Genomic DNA, 20,212 nt, shown 5'->3' with positions numbered 1-20,212 from the left:
GGCCACCCCACCCAAGCCTCCCCAGGCCCAGACCACGGCAACCCCAGCCGGGCAGACGAGACAGGAGGGCAGGAAGGTCTCAACGGCAGAGCCCTTGCAGATGCCGGGACCCTTCCCCATCTGCCACTCAGCAGGTCAGAAAGCCAGGACTGGCCCTCAGGACCAGGAAGCACAGAGGTTGTGAAGGACGTCCCCCGGAGCCACGGGGGTTTGGAGGCCAGCTCCCCTACCCCAGGTCCACCAAATCCAGCCCAGGCCCAAGGTGATGCACCCCCCTACCAGGCCTGTCTCCACGGCCTTCTGCCCCCTGCCCACCCCATCAGCCCCTGCAGGCCCTACCCACTGTGGCCCTGGACTGGCCTCCCTGCCTCCCCCACTCCTCCCAGGGTCTCCCTGGGCCCCCGCCCTCCCTGAACTCAGGAAGGGCATCACCCAGCTGTGTTCTAGGCGAGGCCCAGCAACATGGCAGAGGCCCGGGCTGGCCCTGCTCCCTGTGTCCCACAAGGGACCCCAAGCTGTCAATCCTAGGGCAGGCAGGAGAGACCTGGCCACCAGTCACGGGACCAACATCAGGCTGTCCCCTTCCCTGAGTGGATGCGGGTCCTAGGAAGGGCCAAGGGACACCAGATTCCCAGGGACGCCTAGCTTCTCGTGCGGGGTCCCTGGCGGTCCCACTCCTGAGCAGTGCACACACCCAGGGACATCAACAAAGCCGAGGACTCCAGGTGCCTAGTCTCCCAAGGGAGGGCCCAACCTCCAGGCTCCCAACAGCCTCAGGGCAATTTGCTCCAGACAAGAGCAGAGCCTGCTCAGGAGGTGTGTGGAGTCCAGCCCCATCGGGGCACCCTGGGCCCTGTCTGCAGTTCCTCCCAGGCACTCCTGCCCCTGGACCTGAGCACAGGCTGCTGCCCTGGCCAGGTCCTGACCCTGCCCAGCCCCCATGGCTGGGACCTCCACCAGGCACCTGGCACATGCGGGCAGCATCAAGCCTTGCTGGGCCTGGCAGAGACACATGTGGAGCACAGGGGGGTCCCGCCTGCTGCCTGGGGACAGCCCAGACTCTGGCTGGGGGTGTGTGAGATGCACAAGCTCAACACCATCTGGGAAATGCGCCCGCCCGTTGGCCATAGAGCCTGCGGTAGGTGGCCTGGTGGCCTGGCCAGGGCCCGCAGGATGCCCTGCACTGGCCTCTTCCCCAGGCCTGATCACACTCCATGAGCTCACAGTGCATGATCATCCCCAAAGGGTCCAGTCCAAGAAGGCCAGTGCCCAGGGAGGCCACCCTGAAAGCGCCCAGTACCTTGTTGCTCAGATGGGCAGGCTGCGAGTCCCACCTCCCCCAGGGCAGCCCTTCCTCAGCCTGGAGGTGGACTGTCCTCCTGGACCCCTGACCACCCTGCTGCCCACAGGCTGCCTTTCCAGTCTGGGGCCCAGGGGGACGAGGGCTAGGGGCTCCTGTGAGAGGCATGGGCTCCAGGCTAAGGCTGGGCCCACGTGTCTCAGGTGGCCAGCCCGGGCCTGGTTTCCCTTGCCCTGCCCCCAGGGGACCTAGTCCATATCTCAGGCAACTAAACACCTATCTCCTGTCCCAAAGCCACGAGGACTCCCTGACATGGTGACAGGGGACAAGCCTCCCACGGGAAGGAGAGTCTGGCTGTGATTTAACAGCCACCCTGATGCCTGGCCAGACCCCCGCCTGCTCCCCTCCTCCCAGGAGCCCCTCTGGCCTCCACCAAGGGCACTGTCACCCTGCCCAGGGCAGCCCCCCAGACCTGGGCCCAGCTCCTACCTTTTTGGGAGAGAACACACCCAAGGTGCCACCGTCCTCCCTCATGGCCACACCCATCTCGGCCAGCAGTGCTTCCCTGGGGGACAGAGCTGGGGTCAGCAGGAGCGGCAGGGGACTTCCAGGACTGGCCTCAGCCTGCCTGACCCACTGACCCAGAGCCACCCAGTGGCCCCCAGGCCATATCCTGTCTGGTCAGTGAATTAGGCGTCCACCGGTGAGACCTTTTGTACCGTGCTCCCTCAGGGGTCCTGTCTGCCAGGCCTCTATGGCCAGTGGCCAGCACCACCAGAGCTGGGGTCACTGGGTCAAAGGTAGGTACCAGGTTTGTCTTGGGCTGGGGTGCAGCCACCCCCAGGCCCAGGCACCCAGTGCTGGTGGCTGGGGCTTGTGTGTGTCCTGCCTGGGTCACAAACTCTCGGCCCTGGCCTCAGTGTCCCCATCACTCACCTCTCCATCCGAATCGCCTCCGTCCGCCGCAGCTTCTCCTCCCAGGTCTCGTTGAGCTCCGCGATGATCTTCTCTGTCTCCTGCGGGGCAGAGGGAGCAGGGTAAGGTCCTGCAGGCAGCAGCCAAGAGGGCAGGGAGGGCCCAGGACCGGATCTGAAGGTCCAGGTGGGGACCAAGGGGCACGAGGCTTTCCTCTGGGTACAGCCGGGAGAATGGGGAGGTGACGTGAAACAGGAGGAAGCCAGCCTGATGTCCCAGAGGGCTCTGTGGCAGCTCTGCGCAGAGTCCCGTCCAGAACACAGTGCCAGCACCAGCACCTTGGGTGTCCTTCCCACACACACCTCAGGGCCCTCCAAGCCCCAAGAAGGCCAGGCCCACCCCGGGGGCTCCAAGCTCCTGGTACACACTCGGCCTCTCACATCAGCCCCGCCTGGGCCACGTGCCTGGTCCCCGCAGCCCCAGTCTGGCCCACCCCCTGCACAGCTCGGCACCACAGGCCCGGTGACCGAGGAGCCCGAGCATGAAGTGCTGAAGGCACAGTGCCCGTGGCTGGGGTGCACGCGAGGCACCCGGAGGCACGGGGCAGCCCAGAAGGGGCTCAAAGCCTGCACGCCACGTGGCCTTCCCTCCTGTGAGTGTGGCTCCCGGGACGCAGGCGGGACTGCCACCACCTGCCGAGACCACCACGCAGGGCTGCGGCAGGGCCAGGGGCCGGCACTGCGCGACCCAGCTCCCCACCAGGCGCCAGCTCATGCCATCAGATGCAGCGAGTTCTGCCCAGTGCCCCACGCCCAGGGCTTCCCTCCACGCTGGCAGCCAGGCCACAGGCCACCTGATATCACCCCTAGGTCCTTCACGGTACTTTCTGTCCAGAGCTCATCTGCACACTGGCCAAATCTTGTGCAGCCTAAGGATGCCCGGACACACCACCGGTGGGCAGGGAACAGGCCACAGTTGTCCTGGGTGGGCGCCAAGAATCTGATGCTGCAGAGCTTGTCTGCCAGGAGGCACTGTGCCGGGGGGAGGGCAGGGCTGGGCCCACACCCAGGGTGCAGACCTGTCGCCTCTCCACACTCACCCTGGGCCCTGCAGCCGGGGTCCGTCGCCCACCCTCTGGTGCCCTCATTCCAGCCTGTCCCTCACCTTCAGCCTTTCAATGGCCTCCTCGCTGCCAGGGGCAAACAAGATGCGCTCATGGAGGCTGGACACCGAGGCGGCACGGCTGGACAGAGCCGAGAGCGAGGATGAGGGGCTCATGCCCACCAGGGCGTTGGTCACTGTGGAGAGATTGTCAGGGGCCTGACTCAGCTCGGCCCTGCCACGGTTATTGTTCTCAAGGTCCGACACATCTAGGACAGGAGGGGAAGGCCAGGGGACAGACAGACGGGAGGGAGAGAAAAGAGAGACGCAGTTGGGACAGAGCCAGAGGGCAGACACCACGGCACGGCCAGGCAGTCCCCCAGGACAAGCACACACAGGCCTCCCGGAGCCCTCTCCTGCACGGCTGCGGTGGCACAGGCAGGCCCGTGTGTGGCCCACGGAGCTCTCCCGGGCAGCAGCGCCCACGCCCCTCTGTACTCTGCCGAGCTCCCCACCACCTCCCTGTTCCTGGGCCCTCTGTGCTCCACGCACCTGTATCCAGGGCCTGCGAGGGCACCTCGCAGCCTGTGCAGCCGGGGCCGGAGCTCCTGAGCCCACTAGGCCCGTCTGCCCTGCACCCAGGACCCTGTGCTCATCCTCACCCTCTGTCGGTGGGCCACCCCACCTCACCCCAACCCCTCCTGGGCCACCACGCACCCCAGCTACAGGGCCAGGGGGCACCAACTGTCCAGTCCTGCTGGACACACCTGGAAGAGGGGTGAGCAGAAAGCCCTCCTGAGGGAGCCCCCTGCTCCTCCACCACCCCAGGGCTCAACTGCCCCAAAGCCCAGGGTTGGGCTGTGACACCCTAGAGGGGGGTGCCCAGGCCCCCCAGCAGAAGCACACACAGAAGAGCAGCGGCCAGCACAGGGCAGCACTGTGGGAGAGCACCAGAGACTGGGCCTTCTGCCCCGGGGTCAGGGAGAAAACACACCCCAGGGAGCCAGGTCAGGACCAGAGGAGACAGGCTGCTCAGGACTGGGTGGCACCTAGCACCTGCCAGCCACTCAGAGCCAGCACTTCCCTCCCAGGGCCTGGGGTCGGGCAGCTGGAGCAACAGCAGGGGAGGTGGGCCTGAACCAGGACAGCTTGGGACGCGCCCTCGGGCCCGCCTGGCCCTGGCGCATGGGCAATCTGACCTTCCCGGCTTCTGGAGCTCAGGGCTTAGAGGGTCTGCCTTGGCCACTGGGGCCCGAGAAGGCCTCGGCAGCAGCCCACTCCCAGCTGCCTCGGTTTCCAGTGGGGGTGAGGCGACCTGGAATGCGCCGGGGGAGGCGGAGCAGGGAGGCGCTCCTCCGCCTGCGGGAACCTGCCCTCCCAGCCCGTGCTGCCCTGTGCCCCCGCGGCCGGGCTGGAAGCGGACAAGCAGAGCAGCGCTGGGAATACACACATTTGGGTCCTCCGGGCACAGTGTTGGCTACGGGGAGGGCAGGCGTGGGGGAGGAAAGACAGAGAAACACAAGAGCAGGTTGGTCTCCAGAGGGCCAGCTCGCCCGCTCGAGGGTGGGCAGGCGGCAGCACGCAGGCAGCGGAGGTCTTCAGAGTGGGCACACAGGTGGGCAGCACCGGGGCCTGCCGGGCTTTCAGGAAACCATCTCTGGCCTGCTTGGGCCAGCTCCAAACCCAAACCATGCACCTCCATCCAGGCCAGGAACCTCGGCCCTTGCCCAGAGCCTCCGCCAAGGGCCTCCCACCCAGAGGCAGTCTGGGAACGCTGAGCAGGCCAGGGATTCAGCAGGTCCCCACCCCGGCCCCAGCCCTGCCCCAGCCCTGCCCCAGCCAGCAGGCAGAGACCCAGGAGAGAGGCCATGATGCTGAGGAGCCCCGGTCGGAGGTCCCCGGCACAGGCTGCTGCAGACACTCACTGTCGGTGATGTCACCCAGGCCCTGGGCGTACAGCAGGTCCCGCAGCCGCGTCACCTCATCCTTCAGTTCCCGGATCAGCTTGTTGTTGGGGTCTTCATTGATGATGGCGTTGCAGCGAATCTGCTTGGCCCTGTCCGCGTACCTGGGCAGGAGAGGGGTGGGCTGGGACAGGCCCCTCACGAGACGGGAGCAGAGCTCTACTCCTCACCGGGCCACCAGGGGTCACTCTGCGGCCAGTGGCCACAGGAGACCCTGGGGGGGGGGTCACCCAGGCCTCCTCATCCACTTGAGGAAACTGAGGCCAAGGAGGAGGGACAGATGGTGTGTTGTCCCCAGGAGGCCCCGGGGGCTCAGGTGCGGGAAGGTGGCTGCCTGGCCACGTGTCTAGCTCACGTACTCAGCACCCAGGTGCAGGAAGTGCAGGGGCTCCCACAGGGTGCAGGTCCGCCTCCCACTGAGCACACTCAAGAGGCCAGAAACGGCAAAGCCAAGCTCGGCAGCCTCCTGAGGCCCAGTGTCCCCACCCAGGAGGCCACCCCTGCCTCCTCTGCTAACCGGCAGCCCCCAGCTGCCAGCACAGCCCTTCCAGCCCCCGGGGCCCTGCCTGGCCTGCAGCCCCACGTGGCACCCTGAAGGGTGGTGAGAGCAGAACAGGGCCCATGAAGGCCCAGGAGCCTCAGATCAGTCACCTCCAGCCTCAGAGGGTCCAGGAGGACCACCAGCATGAAGGCCCCACCCAGGTGGGGGTAGCAGGGCCCCCCAGCTGGGCGCACCTCAGCGTGCTGAGTGTCTCGTCATAGTTGATGTCCGCAGGGCTCAGGGCGGCCACCATGGCGGTCCTCGAGTTGCCACCTGCAGAAACAGCCCGGGGTGACCACGGAGGGCTCTCAGCCCAGTGGGGTCTGCTCACCTCCCCCCACGAGTCAGGCTACCCTATGGGCAGACAGTGGCAAGGACTGTCCTTCCCAAGGATCCCCCATTTCTCCTGCCAGGGCCACTCTGTGACCAGCAGCCTCCTCTTCACCACAGTGGAGGCGTAGGGCCTCTAGTCTTTAGGCTGAGGTGGAGGCGTGGGGCTGGGTGCTTCCACACCCTGCAGGTGCCCTGGCTCCTCGTGCAATGAATGTCCTGTCAGGGGCAGCCACCTCAGCAGTCCTAACAAAATCACCCGCTGATCCCCCCCAGCCCTCAGGAGGGCTGCCTGTCAGTGTGCCGGTCGGGATGGACGGTCTTGCCGGCTTGACCCCAGGGACTTGTGTCCGCGGGCCATGTCCTGGAAGTGGTTCCCTAGGGAATTCCCACAGGGACTTGGAGGTGACAGCAAGAAGGGCCTGGGCAAAGTGCCATGTCAGGCCCCAAAAAGGGTGACATAGGGGATCTCCCTCTGCTCCACACTAGGGCTAACGCTGGCACGGCCCTGTGTCCCAGGTGCCGTTCCTAGGACACCTCTGCCCCCCGGTGGGGCCCACCTGCCCTCTTCTCCACGGGGCAGAGCTGCCTGACAGGGGTGCTGGCTCTAGCCCAGCTGGTCGTGGGGTGCAGAGCCAGGCCACCAGGGTCTGCATGTCCCGCACACAACTGGGGAGGCCAGGAGCCCCCGCTGTTCACCAGGTCGGCCTGAGACTCAGTTTACCTCCTGAGCACCACTTCTGCAGCTACACACAGCTGGGGGACCCTAGAGTCATTTCTGGGAGGGACAGGGTCAATGTCAGGCACACCCAATCTTCATCTCCCTGTGACTCTCACTGCTCGGGACGCAGATGGGGGCAAGGGCAAATCTACAGCAGCCCCCAAATCCCAGCAAGCAAGCGGGGTTCTCCAGATCCTCCGTGTCCCACGTCCCTGTTACAGGTGGGGACCAAGAGTCACCGGCAGGAGCTGGGGGCCAGTGCTCTGTAGCCTCCTGGCTTCCTGGACTTGCCCTGGGTGCGCACTGCGGGCAGCCGCCTCACCTAGGCCTGCACAGTGCACTGTGGGCAGCCACCCCTCTGGGCCACCTCAGCCTCGGCCCAGACAGGGCAGGAGGCCTGGTGGCTGGACCTCCCAGGTGGGACGATGGCATGGCCCCTGGTAGGACACAGGGCCCTGGGGACAGGCCGACTGTCAGTCCTCACCCAGGTTCTCGCGGAGCAGCCAGGTCAGCACGGAGTCCCGGTAGGGGATAAAGTCTGTCTTCTTCTTCTTCTTGTTCTGTGGGGATATTCATGGTCAGCCCAGGCCCAGGAGGGCAGCAGAGGGAGGAGGGAGCACAGAGCCTGCCTTGTGGGCCCCAGAGCCACAGGCGGGGTGAGGGCAGGATAGGGTCAGCTAGCTGCCTGTCCCCAGGCCTCTCCAGCCCTGGGTGCCCCCTGCTGGCACCTCCACCCTGGGCTAGAATAAGGGTGAGTTGGCAATCCTCAGGGCCTTCCTGGTGCGTCCCTGCTGCGTCTGGGCCACTTGGCTGGGCCCGAGCCCAGAAGTATGGGCATCACTGGCCACGGCGTCCCACGTTAGGACGGATCTGAGCCCATCCCCCTCCCTGAAGCCCACCAGCAACTCTGACCAAGGGAAAAGCCCCAGGTGGCCAAGACTATCTGAGCCTCGTGCCCTCCGCCGCACCTTGGCCTCCCTGTCCCCGCCACAGGACACCCTCTTCCCACCCAAGTCCCTCCTGTCCTCCAGAAGCCAGCTCATAGCCTCCTGTGCTAGACTGCCCTCCCCTCCCCTCAGCAGGAGCACCCCAAGTCTCTCCACTACTCTAAGGCAAAGACCATCACCCGGGTTCATGCCTGCCCCGGGCATGGCTGCTGGGAATTGTAGCTCAGGGGCACTGCCAGCCGGCTTGACTTCACTAACGGGGGTGTTGAGCTACTCCCCACATCTACCTGCTTTCCATGCACTGGCTGGGAAGAGTTAGATGAGCACTGCTGTGGCCAGCAGACAGGCCCCGTCCCCTGGTGCCCACACCATGGAGGTGCACTTGGGTGCCATCCGAGGGCTGTGCCATTTCTCTGGGCACATACCCCCGCCATGCTCCAGGATGACCCAGGAGGAACCCCACCAGCTCAAAGGACATAAACCTTAAGCAGGTTTGAGACCGAGAGCAGGTTCCTCACAATTCCATGCACAGGCCCTCAAACAGATCCTCACACAGATCCTCACATAGATCCTCACACAGGTCCTCAAACAGATCCTCACATAGATCCTCACACAGATCCTCACATAGATCCTCACACAGGTCCTCAAACAGATCCTCACACAGATGCTCTCACAGATCCTCACATAGACCCTCACACAGATCCTCGCACAGATCTTCAAATAGATCCTCACACAGACCTTCACAGATCCTTTCACATATCCTCACACAGATCCTCTCACAGATCCCCACAAAGATCCTCACACAGATCCTCACAGAGATCCTCAAACAGATCATCACAGGTCCTCAGAGATCCTCTCACAGATCCTCTCACAGATCCCCACACAGATCCTCACACATCCTCACAGGTCCTCACACAAATCTTCACACAGATCCTCACACAGATCCTCTCACAGATCCTCTAACAGGTCCTCACAGATCCTCGCACAGATCCTCAGAGTTTCTTACAGTTTCACACACAGGTCCTCATGGCTCCTCACAGATCCTCACACACTCTTTGCACAGTTCCTTGGTCCATCACGCGTAGTTTCACAGCTGCCCACAGCGCTCACACGCCTCACCCCATTGCACACACACCCTTGCGCACTTCCTGCAGAGTTCCTCATGGACTTCCTTCCTTAATTCCTCACACCTTGCACACATGCCTCTCCCGTGTCCTCCCACCAGCAACCTCTGCCCACCTGTGCATCTCACTCTGTCCCCTCCGACTACAGGGCACGGGTGCTTACAACCTGCCTGGCAGGTCCTCCCATGGCTCAGGTCTCTGTTCCAGGCCACTTCCCTTAGGAAGCCTCCCTATCCCAGCCGACTGAAGACTGCCTCTCCTGTCGGCCACTCTCGCGGCCCTTCCTCCCTAGGGATCCATCCTGATTGATAGTTGCGTTTTCTCTTTGTTCGCTGCTGTTTACCACCGATCTCCCCACTGCACTGTGGGGCCAGAAGGCAGGGCTGCGCGCCTCTGTGCTGGGGGGACTGGTGCGTTTCCCCGCTGAGGGAAGAGGTGGGGGGGGCTGCCCAGCTGAGGTGTGCACAGGGGCTGGGCCAGTGCTCTGCCTCCAGCCTCCTGCCCTTGGGGTTGAAGGAAGCCGCTTACCTTGTTGGGCCCAGAGTCCTGAAAAGAGAGAGGACAGAAAGAGTCTGAGGACCTGGGCTGAGGCTGCGGCCCCAGAGTATGTGGAGAGGGGAGGACTGGTAGGCACAGAGGGCAGGAGAGCAGCAAGAGGCCTGAGCACATGCCCGGTGGCCATCACCCTCCACCCACCAAGACTGGCCACCCTGAGCTGGAGTGACAACAGGTAAACTACGGGTGTCACCAGGCAGCTGTCACCCAGCACTCTTCCCCACCCCCAGCCATTTCAGTTGGCTAGGTTCTCTAGACAGTGGTCCTTCTCTGTCCACAGCCCGGGTGTCTGGGTGAGGGTGGGTGCTGCTGGCTCTGCAGGGCCCATAGAGCCTGGCCCCTTGCCTCCCAGGCTGTGGCTCCTCCTTGGAGAGTGGCCTGGACGGGGCCAACAGCAGTGGGAGCTGACCCCTGCCCTCCCATGAGCATGCCATCCACATGCTCAGCACGGCCATGGTGGACTTCTCTTGAAGGACCACGAGGAAAGCCGCACATCCCCGTCTTGCAGGCCCAGGGAGGAACAAGGGCCACTACTCCAAGTCCAGCCTGGCCCGTCTCTGGGCTGTCCCTTGGGCCACAGCCACCTCTCCAGACGTGGGAGTGAGAGCAACAGCCCACGTCCTCTCGGCATCAGAGGGAGGGGCCTCCACAGTCCCTCCCACCAGTCCAGCCCTGAAGCCGGGGCCAGCTCACCATTTCAGCCAGGGCAGAGATGACCTTCCCCAGGGTGGTCAGGGACTTGTTGATGTTGGCTCCCTCCTGTGGGTGGAAAGTGGTCCAGGTGGGCTCCAGGGCCTGGCCTGGAAGGTGCGGCAGAGGCACCACTCTGCCTGCCGACCCCAGGGGCCACTGGGGTGTGGCCAGCATTTCTTGTCAGTGCCCCTGTCCTCACCAGGTTCCACTTCCAGGGCTGTTCCCAACTATCAAGTCATGGCGGGGACCAAAGGGGGCCCTCTGGAAACCAAAACCGCTCCTTCTTGACACTAAGGCTGTCTTCACAGGAGGCCAGTGCACAGCCCGTGCTCCTCAGGGTTGGTGTGAGGACAGGGGGACCGTGGAGAAGTACAGCTTCCAGCCGGAGCCTGTCCTCACTCAAGCAGGGCAGCGGGAATGGTCTTCTGGCCACTGGAGGCCAAAGGCTCTGGCCTGGGCCCCCACTCCCTGCCCAGGCTGTGGCCCCGCGCCCCCAGCCCCAGCCAGACCCTCCTGCCCAGCTCTCCCTGGACACTGGACCCCACTGGCTGAGCCCCGTGGCACAGCAGCCTGGCCCTACCTTGAGGCGCGTGCCCTTGGCCCCCGTGGAGTCCGCCCGCTCACTGCCGGCCAGGTCCACCAGGCTGATTTTGCTCACCTGCAACGGCAGATGCGTCAGCTTCTCCCACAGAGCACCCACAGTGGTGGCCAGCCCACCCCAGGGAGGCCCAGCTGCTCTTAAGCCACACCCAAGGCAGGCCCACTGGCTGTCTAACAGGCCTGGACACAGAGGGACCCTCAGGGCCCTGACCAGTGACGGAGGAGCCAGCGGCCGTCTGCCTGGGCTCTGACCATGCCCTCCTTCTGGTCCCAGCCCCCCTTGGCCTCCCTGAGCTTCCTCTTACTACCTCAAGGGGTCAGTTGGAGGTGGCCCTGAGGTGACGCCCCAGCACCTCCAGGGACTGAGACACACTTCATACAGGCCCTCAGCAGACCTCAGCCGCCGGGGAAACCCCTCTGAGGAGACTGGAGGAGGCCTGGGCGGGGCTCAGGGGTGGGGCACAGTCAGAGGCAGGCAGGGAGAGGCCCAGGCCTGCCCACCCCCCTCCAGGAGCCCCTGGGATACAGGGCCAGGAGAGGGTGCCCACCGGTCCACCAAGAACTTCAAGTGTGTGGGAAGGGCACATGGGACAGGGGCAGTGGGCAGGCTGTGCCCTCAGGCAGGGCGTCCCTAGCTGAAGATGCTGGTGCCCGCCCGAGGCCCTGCTCCTGGTAAGGGCCTGGCTCCCAGTGAAGGCAGAGGATGCAGCCCTGCCCGCCTGCACCAGAACCCACGGGCATCTCCGACTACTAACTGGCCCTGCCACCCCACCTCTGCTGCCACTTCTGGGGGTACCAGGCATGCCGCCTCACCTCTGTCCTTGGTGCTGCCTGGGACATCCCCACAGACCCCACCAAAACTGCCCAGCAGCAGGAGGTGGAGGGAGGAGGACCCGGTCCCTGAACCCCGATCCCCTCCACACCCAGGCCGCCCCACATTCTGAGATGAGGTGGCCTCCCAGACTGGCCAGCACCCCACTGGAACCCACACCAGGTGGCAGACGGGCAGCACCTGGCTCCTGGCAGAGGGCGGTGCCCACATCTCACAGGCCAGTGTGCGGTTGGGGTCCTTGTGCTGCCACTGCTCTTGGTGGCGCCGCCTGCCTGGGCCCCCACTCACCTTCTCAGTGGTTATGTCGGTCTCTGCATCATGGCGCTTCTGGGTGAAGATGATGTTGAAGACGGCGTGAGAGCGGCTGCTGGTTTCGTTCATGTTGGTGGCTGCCACCGTCCTGGGAGCAGGAAGCCACACAAGATCACCCTTGTCCCATGTCAGGCCACCCCATGGTAGGAGCAGGCTACAGGGCTGCTCGGGCCAGGCAGGGGTGACCATGCCTCCTGCCAGCCTCCTGCTCAGCCTTCCCACTGCCCACCATGGGGGTCCTTGTCCCTCATGGGGATGCCATGACTGAGGGGTGCTCCCTGCTCCCAGGGGCTCAGGAACCCCAGCAGGGCAGAGGTCCTTGAGGGCCCTGGTGTGAGAAAGCCCCTTGGAAGAGAAAGAGTATGTCCACCACATCCCACCCTCCTGCCACGCCATCCTCTCCAGAGAGCCCAGTAGCCCACCCTATGCCCAGGAGATGCCAGGGCCAGCAGGGCGACCTTCCAGAGGAGAGAGCCCAAGCCTGCCAGAGAGGGCCGGGGTTTGGTTCCCATACTGCCCCAACCTGCCAGGGACCTCAGAGAGTGTCCCCAGACTCAGTCACCAGGTGCCAAGAGGCTGCCTGGGGAATGGTGGAGAGAGGGCTCAGGATGGGTCAGCCCCACCCAGAGGCGGCCGACTAGGCAATGGCCTCGAGGGGAGTCTCTGTGGCAGAGAGGGACAGTGGTCACAGAACCCAGAGTGTCCAGGAGGAAGCCAGGGCAGGGCAGCTCTCACAGTCTCAGAACCCCTGGGCTATCAGAGCACTGCCCTCGGGGACCAAGACTGGCCCTACCGGAGGGGCCAGCACCCCACAGAGAACACAAAGCCCTCAGCTGGAGGGCACAAGGTCACATTGCCCACTCCCAGAGAGAAGCAGCCCTCACGTAGGTGACAGTGTCCCCTGAACCAGGGGGTCTGGGTCTCTCCCAGGCTGGCACATGCCCTTGATGGCCCCAGACTCATGAGGAAATCAGGGCCACCAGGCAGACCCCAACAAGGACCCTCGGGTGCCAAGAGCTGGGCAGAGGGGAAGGTGGTCCTCCTCGGGGACTAATAGTGTCAGGCATGGCGAGGGTGGAGGGCAAGGAGCATCCCCCACCTGGCCTTGTTCCCCGAGTCCATGAGGTCCTGGATGTCATTGTAGGAGGTGACAGCCAGCTTGGAGAGGTCCTCCACATAGGGCCCCATCAGCGGATGCTCCCTCACGCGCAGGTTGCCCTTGTTCTTGGGGTTCAGGAGGTCACGGACACGCTCACAGTAAATCTCCATGTAGCTGACCTGCAGGACAGCCACACCATCAGGGGCCAGGCAGCCCCCAGACACCCGTCCCAGCACGGGGCCGAGTAGCCACTCACTCAACAGCTGTGCTCCACACGTCTCCAAGACCGCACAGGGGAGCCAGAGGGGCGGCCCCGGGGACAAGACCGCACAGGGGAGCCGGCGGGGCAGCCCCGGGGACAAGCAATGACAAGCTGAGGGCACAGACCAGTGGCAAAGCACTGCCCTGGGAACGGCACCTGGGACCCCACTGCCTTAGGGACAGGACCTGGGACCCCATTGCCTTAGGGGTGGCTTCTGGGACCCCACTGTCCCCTGCAGGTGTCCAGCAGGGAGCCCTACCTCCACGGAGTAGGACATGTTGTCATTAGATGTGTCGTTGATTCGGGAGAAGAGGTCTTCACAGAGCTGTAAGGACAGAGGGAGAGTCAGCTCGGAGGACTGATGGCCCCCGGAACCCCATCCCCCATGGCCAAGGGGACACTGCTCTGCCAGGCCCTCCTGTCACAACGCACATCCCAATGTGAAGGCACCAAAAAAAGCCTGCAGCCCAGGGGCTGGTGTCCTCTGGTTCCAGGTCCCCTGGTGAGACCCTGATCCTCTCAGAGGGACTTCTGCTTGTCACCCCGACCCCGAGGGCATGAGGCGGGAGCTGCCACCCACGGGGGTTCCCCGACAGGTCAAGTATGAACCAGCTCAGATCCTGCCGGGGGCGTGGCACTGGACTGGGGGAGACCAGAGCTCTGGTGGCATCTGAGGAGCCATCTGTGTCTCGTGTCTGGTCACCCCTTGCTCTGGACGCCTGTACACAGCCAGTTCCCAGCCCACCCCAGCCAGCAGCTTCAGCCGTCCCCTCCTGGTGCGTCCCCACCTGGTGCGTGCCTCCTGGTCGTCCCTCCGCCTGCCTCCTGCCCTGCCCCACTGACCGCCCAGTCTGCCTTCCCACCGGCTCCCTGCTCCTGGCCAGCGGCCACCTGCCTGTGGGATGATGCCCTGCTGGTCCTTCTCCTGCTTGCCCATCATGGTGTAGGACTTCCCCGCCCCTGTCTGCCCGTAGGCGAAGATGCACACGTTGTAGCCCTCGAAGGCGTGCTGCAGCATCTCCTCGCCGATGTCCCGGTACACCTGCTTCTGCGAGGCGTAGTTGATGTCCTCGGGCTGGGGAGGAAGGGGCAGTTCCTGAGGATGGCCACCGTGTCCAGGGACAGTTCAAGAGGAGGGACGCCTGCCCTGGGGAGGGGCCTCTGCATCCCAGGTGAGAGCTGAGAGCCAGTGAGGGTGCCTTTGCGGGAAGCAGCACAGGCCCAGCTCAGAGGCACCCACCCGGGGAGCAGGTGGGGTCCTCGCCCCCCTCAGAGGGGAGCATGCCACTTCAAGAGGTGGAGGGAATCCCGGGGGGCCACACTGTGAGCTGGCCAGAGCCAGGGTCCACACCACCACACACTGGCCCAGCCCTGGCTCACCGAGGTGTGGGACCAGTAGGAGTAGTCGAAACTGAAGCTCTTGGGCGTCTCCTTGGGCTGCTTGGGGTTCACGATGGCTGCAGAGAGGGGACACAGGGAAGGTGGTCAGGGTGGCACCGAGAGGGACATGGACAGGAATTCTGTGCCCCAAAGGTGGGAGCAGTTTCCAAGGAAGCCAGGCTCCCAAACTGGGAACAGGTCCCCTTCCAGGCAGCGAGTCGCCCCTGCCCCCTCCGTGGTGGACCCTGCCTCCCACAGATGCCTGAAGGTCCCACAGGACCCTCCTGCAGATGCCCACAGGCCCCTGTGGACCTCCAGCCAGAGGTGGCCCACAGCGCTCCACACCACAAGCCACAGCCCACCCCATCTGGGGTCCAGGGCCTGCTTGCCACCCCCACGCTGGTCTCTATGTCCTGCTTGGCAGCCGTGCCCTAGAAGCACCCAGAAGCCTGGGCACCCTGTGGCTCACTGGGCATTTTGGCTGCCGCATGCTTGCTGCCCCTGCTGCGGGCACCTGGGGTTCTCCTCCCCTGTCAGCCTTCTAGGCCGGCAGTAGGGCCAGAGCATGGTCAGTCCTCTGCACACCACCCACCACCGGCACCAAGCCTCGACCCCCCCCCCCCACGAGCTCCAAGCCCAGCTCCAGACAGCCGCGGCTGTGTTCCAAAATGGGCTCCTTCAAACCGGGGGCAGGCCAGGAGCTGGCCTCGATGCCCCGCACCGGGGCCTACAGGGGTCCCGGAGCTCCCCTGGAGCCCAGCACGCCTCCCTCTGACTCCCACCCAGGGGCTGTCTCAGCCAACAGGCCCGTGTCCCCTGAGCCAGGACAGAGAGGACTTGGTCCCCAGCCCCCAGGCCACTGTACCCACTGCGCTCTGGTCCATCAGAACCCAGATAACTTTGTTGATAGAGAGCTGTTGCAGCCCCCGGGCCAGAGACAGACGGCACCCTGGGTTCTCACATCCATGAGGAGCCTAGACCCCTAGGCCCTGGGGGACCATGGCCATCACATCATCTAGTCTGATGAGGGAAGTCCCTCCTGACTCTGCCCCAAGGCCTGAGATGAAGGCCAGGTTTGTCCACCCAGGACTGGTTTTCCTGGCCTGACTGGACACCGCATGGCCTCCAGGACACCTGCCGTAACCCAGGGTGACAGGATCAAGAACAAATCCCTCCCCAAGAGCAAGGAGCTGTGTCCTCCTCAGTTCATGTCCACCCAAAGCCCACGATTTCACGTCCTATTGCCCAGCAGCTCAATGTGACCTTATTTGGAGACAGGGCCAGTGCAGGTGTGATTGGTTAAGATGAGGTCACTGGGCGGGGGCAGGGGCAATCCCATGGAACTGTGACCTTAGAAAGGGGACATTTGGAGACAGACACACACGAGGAGGGTGTCTGTGAAGACACAGGTGGCAGGCAGGGGGACAAAGATGAAGGCCATGGTCAGGGACGGCCATGGAGCACCAAAGTCACTGGTGCTGTCTGGGAGCTGGGAGGGGTCTGCAGCAGACCCCCCTCCCATCCTCAGGCCCCAGCAGGAGGGTATGGGTGAGACCATGACAGCCCTGTCCTTGGGGCTGTGGGGGGCCCTGTCCAGCTGCCTCCAGGAGCAGCCGCAGGAGGGAGAGAGAGGAGGGCCTTCAGGGCGAGGCCCACACCAGGTGACCACCAGAGGGGACAGAGACGGTGTAGCGACTTCACGGAGCGACTCCTGGAGTCTGAATGTCCCTGCAGCCAGCCAGCGAGGGGGCACCAGGTGGCCTCTCACCGGAGCCCGCCAGGACCTGCCTGGTCCCCCGCTCACTCATGAGGCCCATCCCAGTGGACGCCCCTGGGGGAGCAGGTTGGGAAGAGGTGAGGAGGGTGGAACCGTGTCGGGGATTGGCAGGCTCATGGGGCCACAGCAGCCACGCACCTCGCTGTCCCACCCTGGTCTCCAGAACTGGGAGGACACGGGCCGGGCATCTGGAGCCGCTCAGCTGGAGGCCCTCTATGGAGGCCCAGGCAGCGCACATGGGCACCACCTTCCCGTGGCATGGAGGCGCTACCCCCTTCCCCAGCACCAGTGGGGGTGACCTGGGGTGGAGAGTCCCGTCCCAGCCCAGATCACCCCCACCCTGGGCCCAGGGTCCCGGTCTACACAGCCGAGACAGGACAAGGGGCCGTGCCCTGGAACTTCCTCAGTGACTGAAGGACTCAGAGACAACCCGGAAGTGGGGTGTGGGGGTATCCACTGGCAGGGACACAGAGGCCCAAAGGGGCGCAGGTGCAGTCCCAGCAAGCTGGCTGAGAGCCCAGCTGGGCGTCACTCCTGGGCCCTGCTTCCTGGGCCCACCTGGCATTAGCTTCAGCCCAGGATGGTCAGAGCCTCTGAGGTGCCCAAGGGGCCATCACAGGCCAGCCAAGGGCCTGCAAAGGGGCTCACTGGTCACTTCTCCTGCTCTGACCCAAAGAGAGATGGAAGTTTTTTGGGGCTTCAAAGCCTGCCCTCTTGCAAGCGAGGACGTGGCCACAAGGAGGAACCCGGCTCCGCGTGGCCAGGCCAAGCTCTGCAGCCAGGGATGGAGGCACAGGCTGCCCTGATCCTGCTGGCTCAAAGCTGGGTCACAGGACACTCCAGTAAGAGCATCATTTACCCCAGTGATGACCTCACACAACGGGACCTCGAGTGTCCCTGCACCCTCCCCCATGACGCCCAAATGCTCACTCTTGGAGGCCAAGGCCACCACCCCAGCCAGGTGGCCATTCCAGGTCGAAGAGCCCCTCCCTGGGGCGGCCCCTGTGGGCGAAAGGCCCTGCCCTACTCCACCTCGAGGATGAGGAGGTGTAGTATGGAACCAGTGCTGGGTCCCGTTGGGCCCACTCAGTCAGTCCCCAGCCACCTGCCAAGCCCAGCCAGCCCCAGAACTGAAGTGACACCTGCTCACACAGGACCAGGGGTGGAGGGCCCAGGGCCAGCCCTGCCCATGGTGTGAGAGGCTGCCTGCCCAGGGCGGGAGGCCAGAGGGGCCAGGCATGGAGGGCAGCTGGTGCTGGCCAGAGCTCGCCACCCCTGTGCTGCGGTCACACAAACTGAGTGAGCTGAACACCTGGGTCTGCCGTCTCCGGGTCCACTGCACCGTGTCCACGGCACCTCACTAAACAGCCTTCTAGTGAAAGACAAAGCAGCCCCCGCCAGCCTGGCTTCTGCCCCCAGCAGCCTGGCCTGCGCAGGACCTCCGGGCAGTCCTGGCCTCTGGCCTTCCGGAACCTCCCTCCTCTACCTTGCTGTTTCCTAACCCCATGTCGAGGCCAGCCTCCTGCTGGCCAGAGGCTGAGAGGCTGGAGAAACAACCAAGGCAGAAAGCAGGGAGCCTGCAAACCTGGGCAGTGGCTGTCCTGAGCTAAGGAGTGCCCCAAAACGGTGCCCCCAGGACCCTCGAGGGTGAACTTATCTGGAAACAGGGTCTTTGGAGGAGAGGTGATTATTTGCTAAAACACGGTCATCCTGGGTTAAGGTGGCCCTAAATCCTGTGATTAGTGTCCTTATAAAAGGTCACATGGGAACACAGGCATGCCAGGGAGAAGGCCGGGTGACAACGAGGAGAGATGGGAGCTGAGCTGGAGGCTGGAAGAGGCAGGTGCCAACCAGAGGGAGGGCGGCCTGTCCACACCTGGCTCAGACTCGGGAGCCGTAGGCGGCAGCCGGCTGCTGTGGGCCTCGGTGTGTGGTCGGCCCCAGCAACTGCAGGACACTGTGACCAGGAGCTTGTGGCTGCAGGAGGGCCGGGCTGGCCCAGGGGCCTGACCCAGAGACACAAGGTGCCTGGGGACCAGTGACGTCCCTAGTACTCACTGGTGGTGCTTCCTGACATCTGGATGATGCACTTGGAGTCACGGCTCATCTCTCGGGAATTGAAGGGGCGGACTCGCACCGCCACCTTCACCGAGGCCCCAGCCATCTCTGCGGCCTTTGTCGGTCACTCCTAGTGGTGGCAGGAGCCCCGGCAAGGGTAGGAGATACCTTGGGGAAAAGGAAAATGCAAATTAGAAACAATATCCAAAGACCCAAGATCAGGGTGCTGCTGGGACCCACAGAACTCTCCACTCCCTTCCAACCCCAGCCGGACCTGCAGCAGCGGCCGACAGGGAGAAAGGGTACAGCACAGGGACCTGGGGGTGTGGAGCCGGGGGAAGCTCCATCCCAGGACAAGAAGCAGGAAGCACCTGGCCTGAAGGTGACCCTCAAGCCATGGCGGGGTCCTGGGGATCCTGGGGAAGGGTCCCCTAAGGATGCAGCCCCGGGTGGGGGCTGCACAAGCCCAAGATCCAAGTCAAGGGTGTCTGACTGCAGCCTCCACCCTGGGCCCGGGTTGGTAGCCACAGCCAGTCACAGTGTGGTCTCTGCATTAGCAGGACCAAGCACTTAAAGCACTTAACTCAGCACTCAAAAGAACCACAGGGCCCTAAACAAGGCGCAGAAGCCTCCCTCTAGCACCATTTCCTGCTGCCCGTGACCCTCTCAGGAGGAATGAAGGATATCCCTGAAGCTGCGCCCAAGTCACACTGAACAGCAGGCAGCTGACTGGGAACCCCCAAGTCACGGGCAGTTCATGCAACCTGCGGGGCCCCGCTGTGTGACAGTCCCCTGGGCCACAGGGTGGAGGTCCACGGCCCCAAAGCAACTCTGCCCCTCAGGTCCCAGAACTGGAAACTCCTGCGGAACAGGGAGGTCAGCCGATGGAAAGCGCTCTCCAGGGCTGCGGGCAGGCCCTTGGCTGTCCCACCCAGAGTCCTGGGTCAGGACGGTGCTCCCAGGGACAGGGAGAGGGATGGGTTCTGGCAGAGCGACAGTCACAGCAACTGAACTCCTGTGGAAGGGCAAGGGGTCCCTCTTGGGGGCCAGAGCCCCGGGAAGCAGAGTCCCTTCAGCAGGACAGGAAGAGGGCTTCTCAGGGCTGTCACCCACTGCCATGGACACCGGCTTGGCTGTCTGCTGACAGTGAGCCCCCAATAGCAGAGGCTAGAGCAATGGCTAAGGGTGGGCTCCTTAAATCCCCCCCAGAGAGTCCCCCAGGCCCCCCTTCTGAAAAGGCCATCTTCTGTCTTGTCCCCCTGCCCACTCCTCTCACCCCAGGACAATCTGGCACAAAGGTGCCCTTCCTGGACTGTTGCAGACTCTTATCTGGATTGAGGGGCAGTCCCTCTGAGCTGCCCTCTGGGGACCCAGGATCAGGAAGGAGGACCATCTCTGCAGACAGAGAAGGGAGCACAGGCAGGCCAGAGGCAGGCTGTCCTCCCCAACCAGCCCAACAGTGCACGCTGTCCAGCCTGAGCCACCACCCCCACACAGTCCTGCAGCCTCAGGGCACAGCCTGACGGCACTCTGTGGTGGGTCCCTTACTGTGTGTCCTCTTGAATCTACAAGTGACCACCCAGGAGTGGACAAAAGGGTGCACTTCTCTGAGGACCTGTGTTTGATAATGTTGGCAAGTTCCTGTGCCTGTGAGGCCAAGAGACTGTGCGCGAGAGGCTGCTGTGAGCGAGATTCTGAGCA

The 20,212-nt window shown here is 64.0% G+C and overlaps 1 protein-coding gene across 18 annotated transcripts in view; it reads right to left on the bottom strand.

Annotated features, from left to right (window-relative positions):
• The window catches only part of Kif1a (kinesin family member 1A), a 64,432-nt gene extending 45,815 nt beyond the window's left edge, over nt 1-18,617 (bottom strand). For 8 of the 18 annotated variants that reach the window (XM_034637194.2, XM_034637196.2, XM_034637195.2 and 5 more), the window contains exons 1-15: nt 18,512-18,617; nt 14,677-14,753; nt 14,192-14,371; nt 13,556-13,621; nt 13,035-13,213; nt 11,912-12,023; nt 10,772-10,849; nt 10,192-10,257; nt 9,472-9,489; nt 7,357-7,432; nt 6,016-6,094; nt 5,242-5,384; nt 3,380-3,513; nt 2,237-2,316; nt 1,790-1,865 (exon numbers count right to left, since the gene is read on the bottom strand). In XM_034637194.2, coding sequence (XP_034493085.2) covers nt 1,790-1,865; nt 2,237-2,316; nt 3,380-3,513; nt 5,242-5,384; nt 6,016-6,094; nt 7,357-7,432; nt 9,472-9,489; nt 10,192-10,257; nt 10,772-10,849; nt 11,912-12,023; nt 13,035-13,213; nt 13,556-13,621; nt 14,192-14,371; nt 14,677-14,753; nt 18,512-18,617 — 1,470 coding nt within the window. Of the gene's footprint in view, nt 1-1,789; nt 1,866-2,236; nt 2,317-3,379; nt 3,586-4,766; nt 4,794-5,241; nt 5,385-6,015; nt 6,095-7,356; nt 7,433-9,471; nt 9,490-10,191; nt 10,258-10,771; nt 10,850-11,911; nt 12,024-13,034; nt 13,214-13,555; nt 13,622-14,191; nt 14,372-14,676; nt 14,754-18,511 lie in introns of all 18 variants that reach the window. The other 10 variants (XM_034637193.2, XM_034637197.2, XM_034637198.2 and 7 more) reach the window with 3 other exon arrangements.
• Nucleotides 18,618-20,212: the final 1,595 nt, after the last annotated feature.

This window comes from Marmota flaviventris, chromosome 11, assembly GCF_047511675.1.
Source record: "Marmota flaviventris isolate mMarFla1 chromosome 11, mMarFla1.hap1, whole genome shotgun sequence".
NCBI classification, from domain to species: domain Eukaryota; kingdom Metazoa; phylum Chordata; class Mammalia; order Rodentia; family Sciuridae; genus Marmota; species Marmota flaviventris.
The sequence above is the reverse complement of the archived record's forward strand: the minus strand, read 5'-3'. Positions and strand labels throughout refer to the sequence as shown.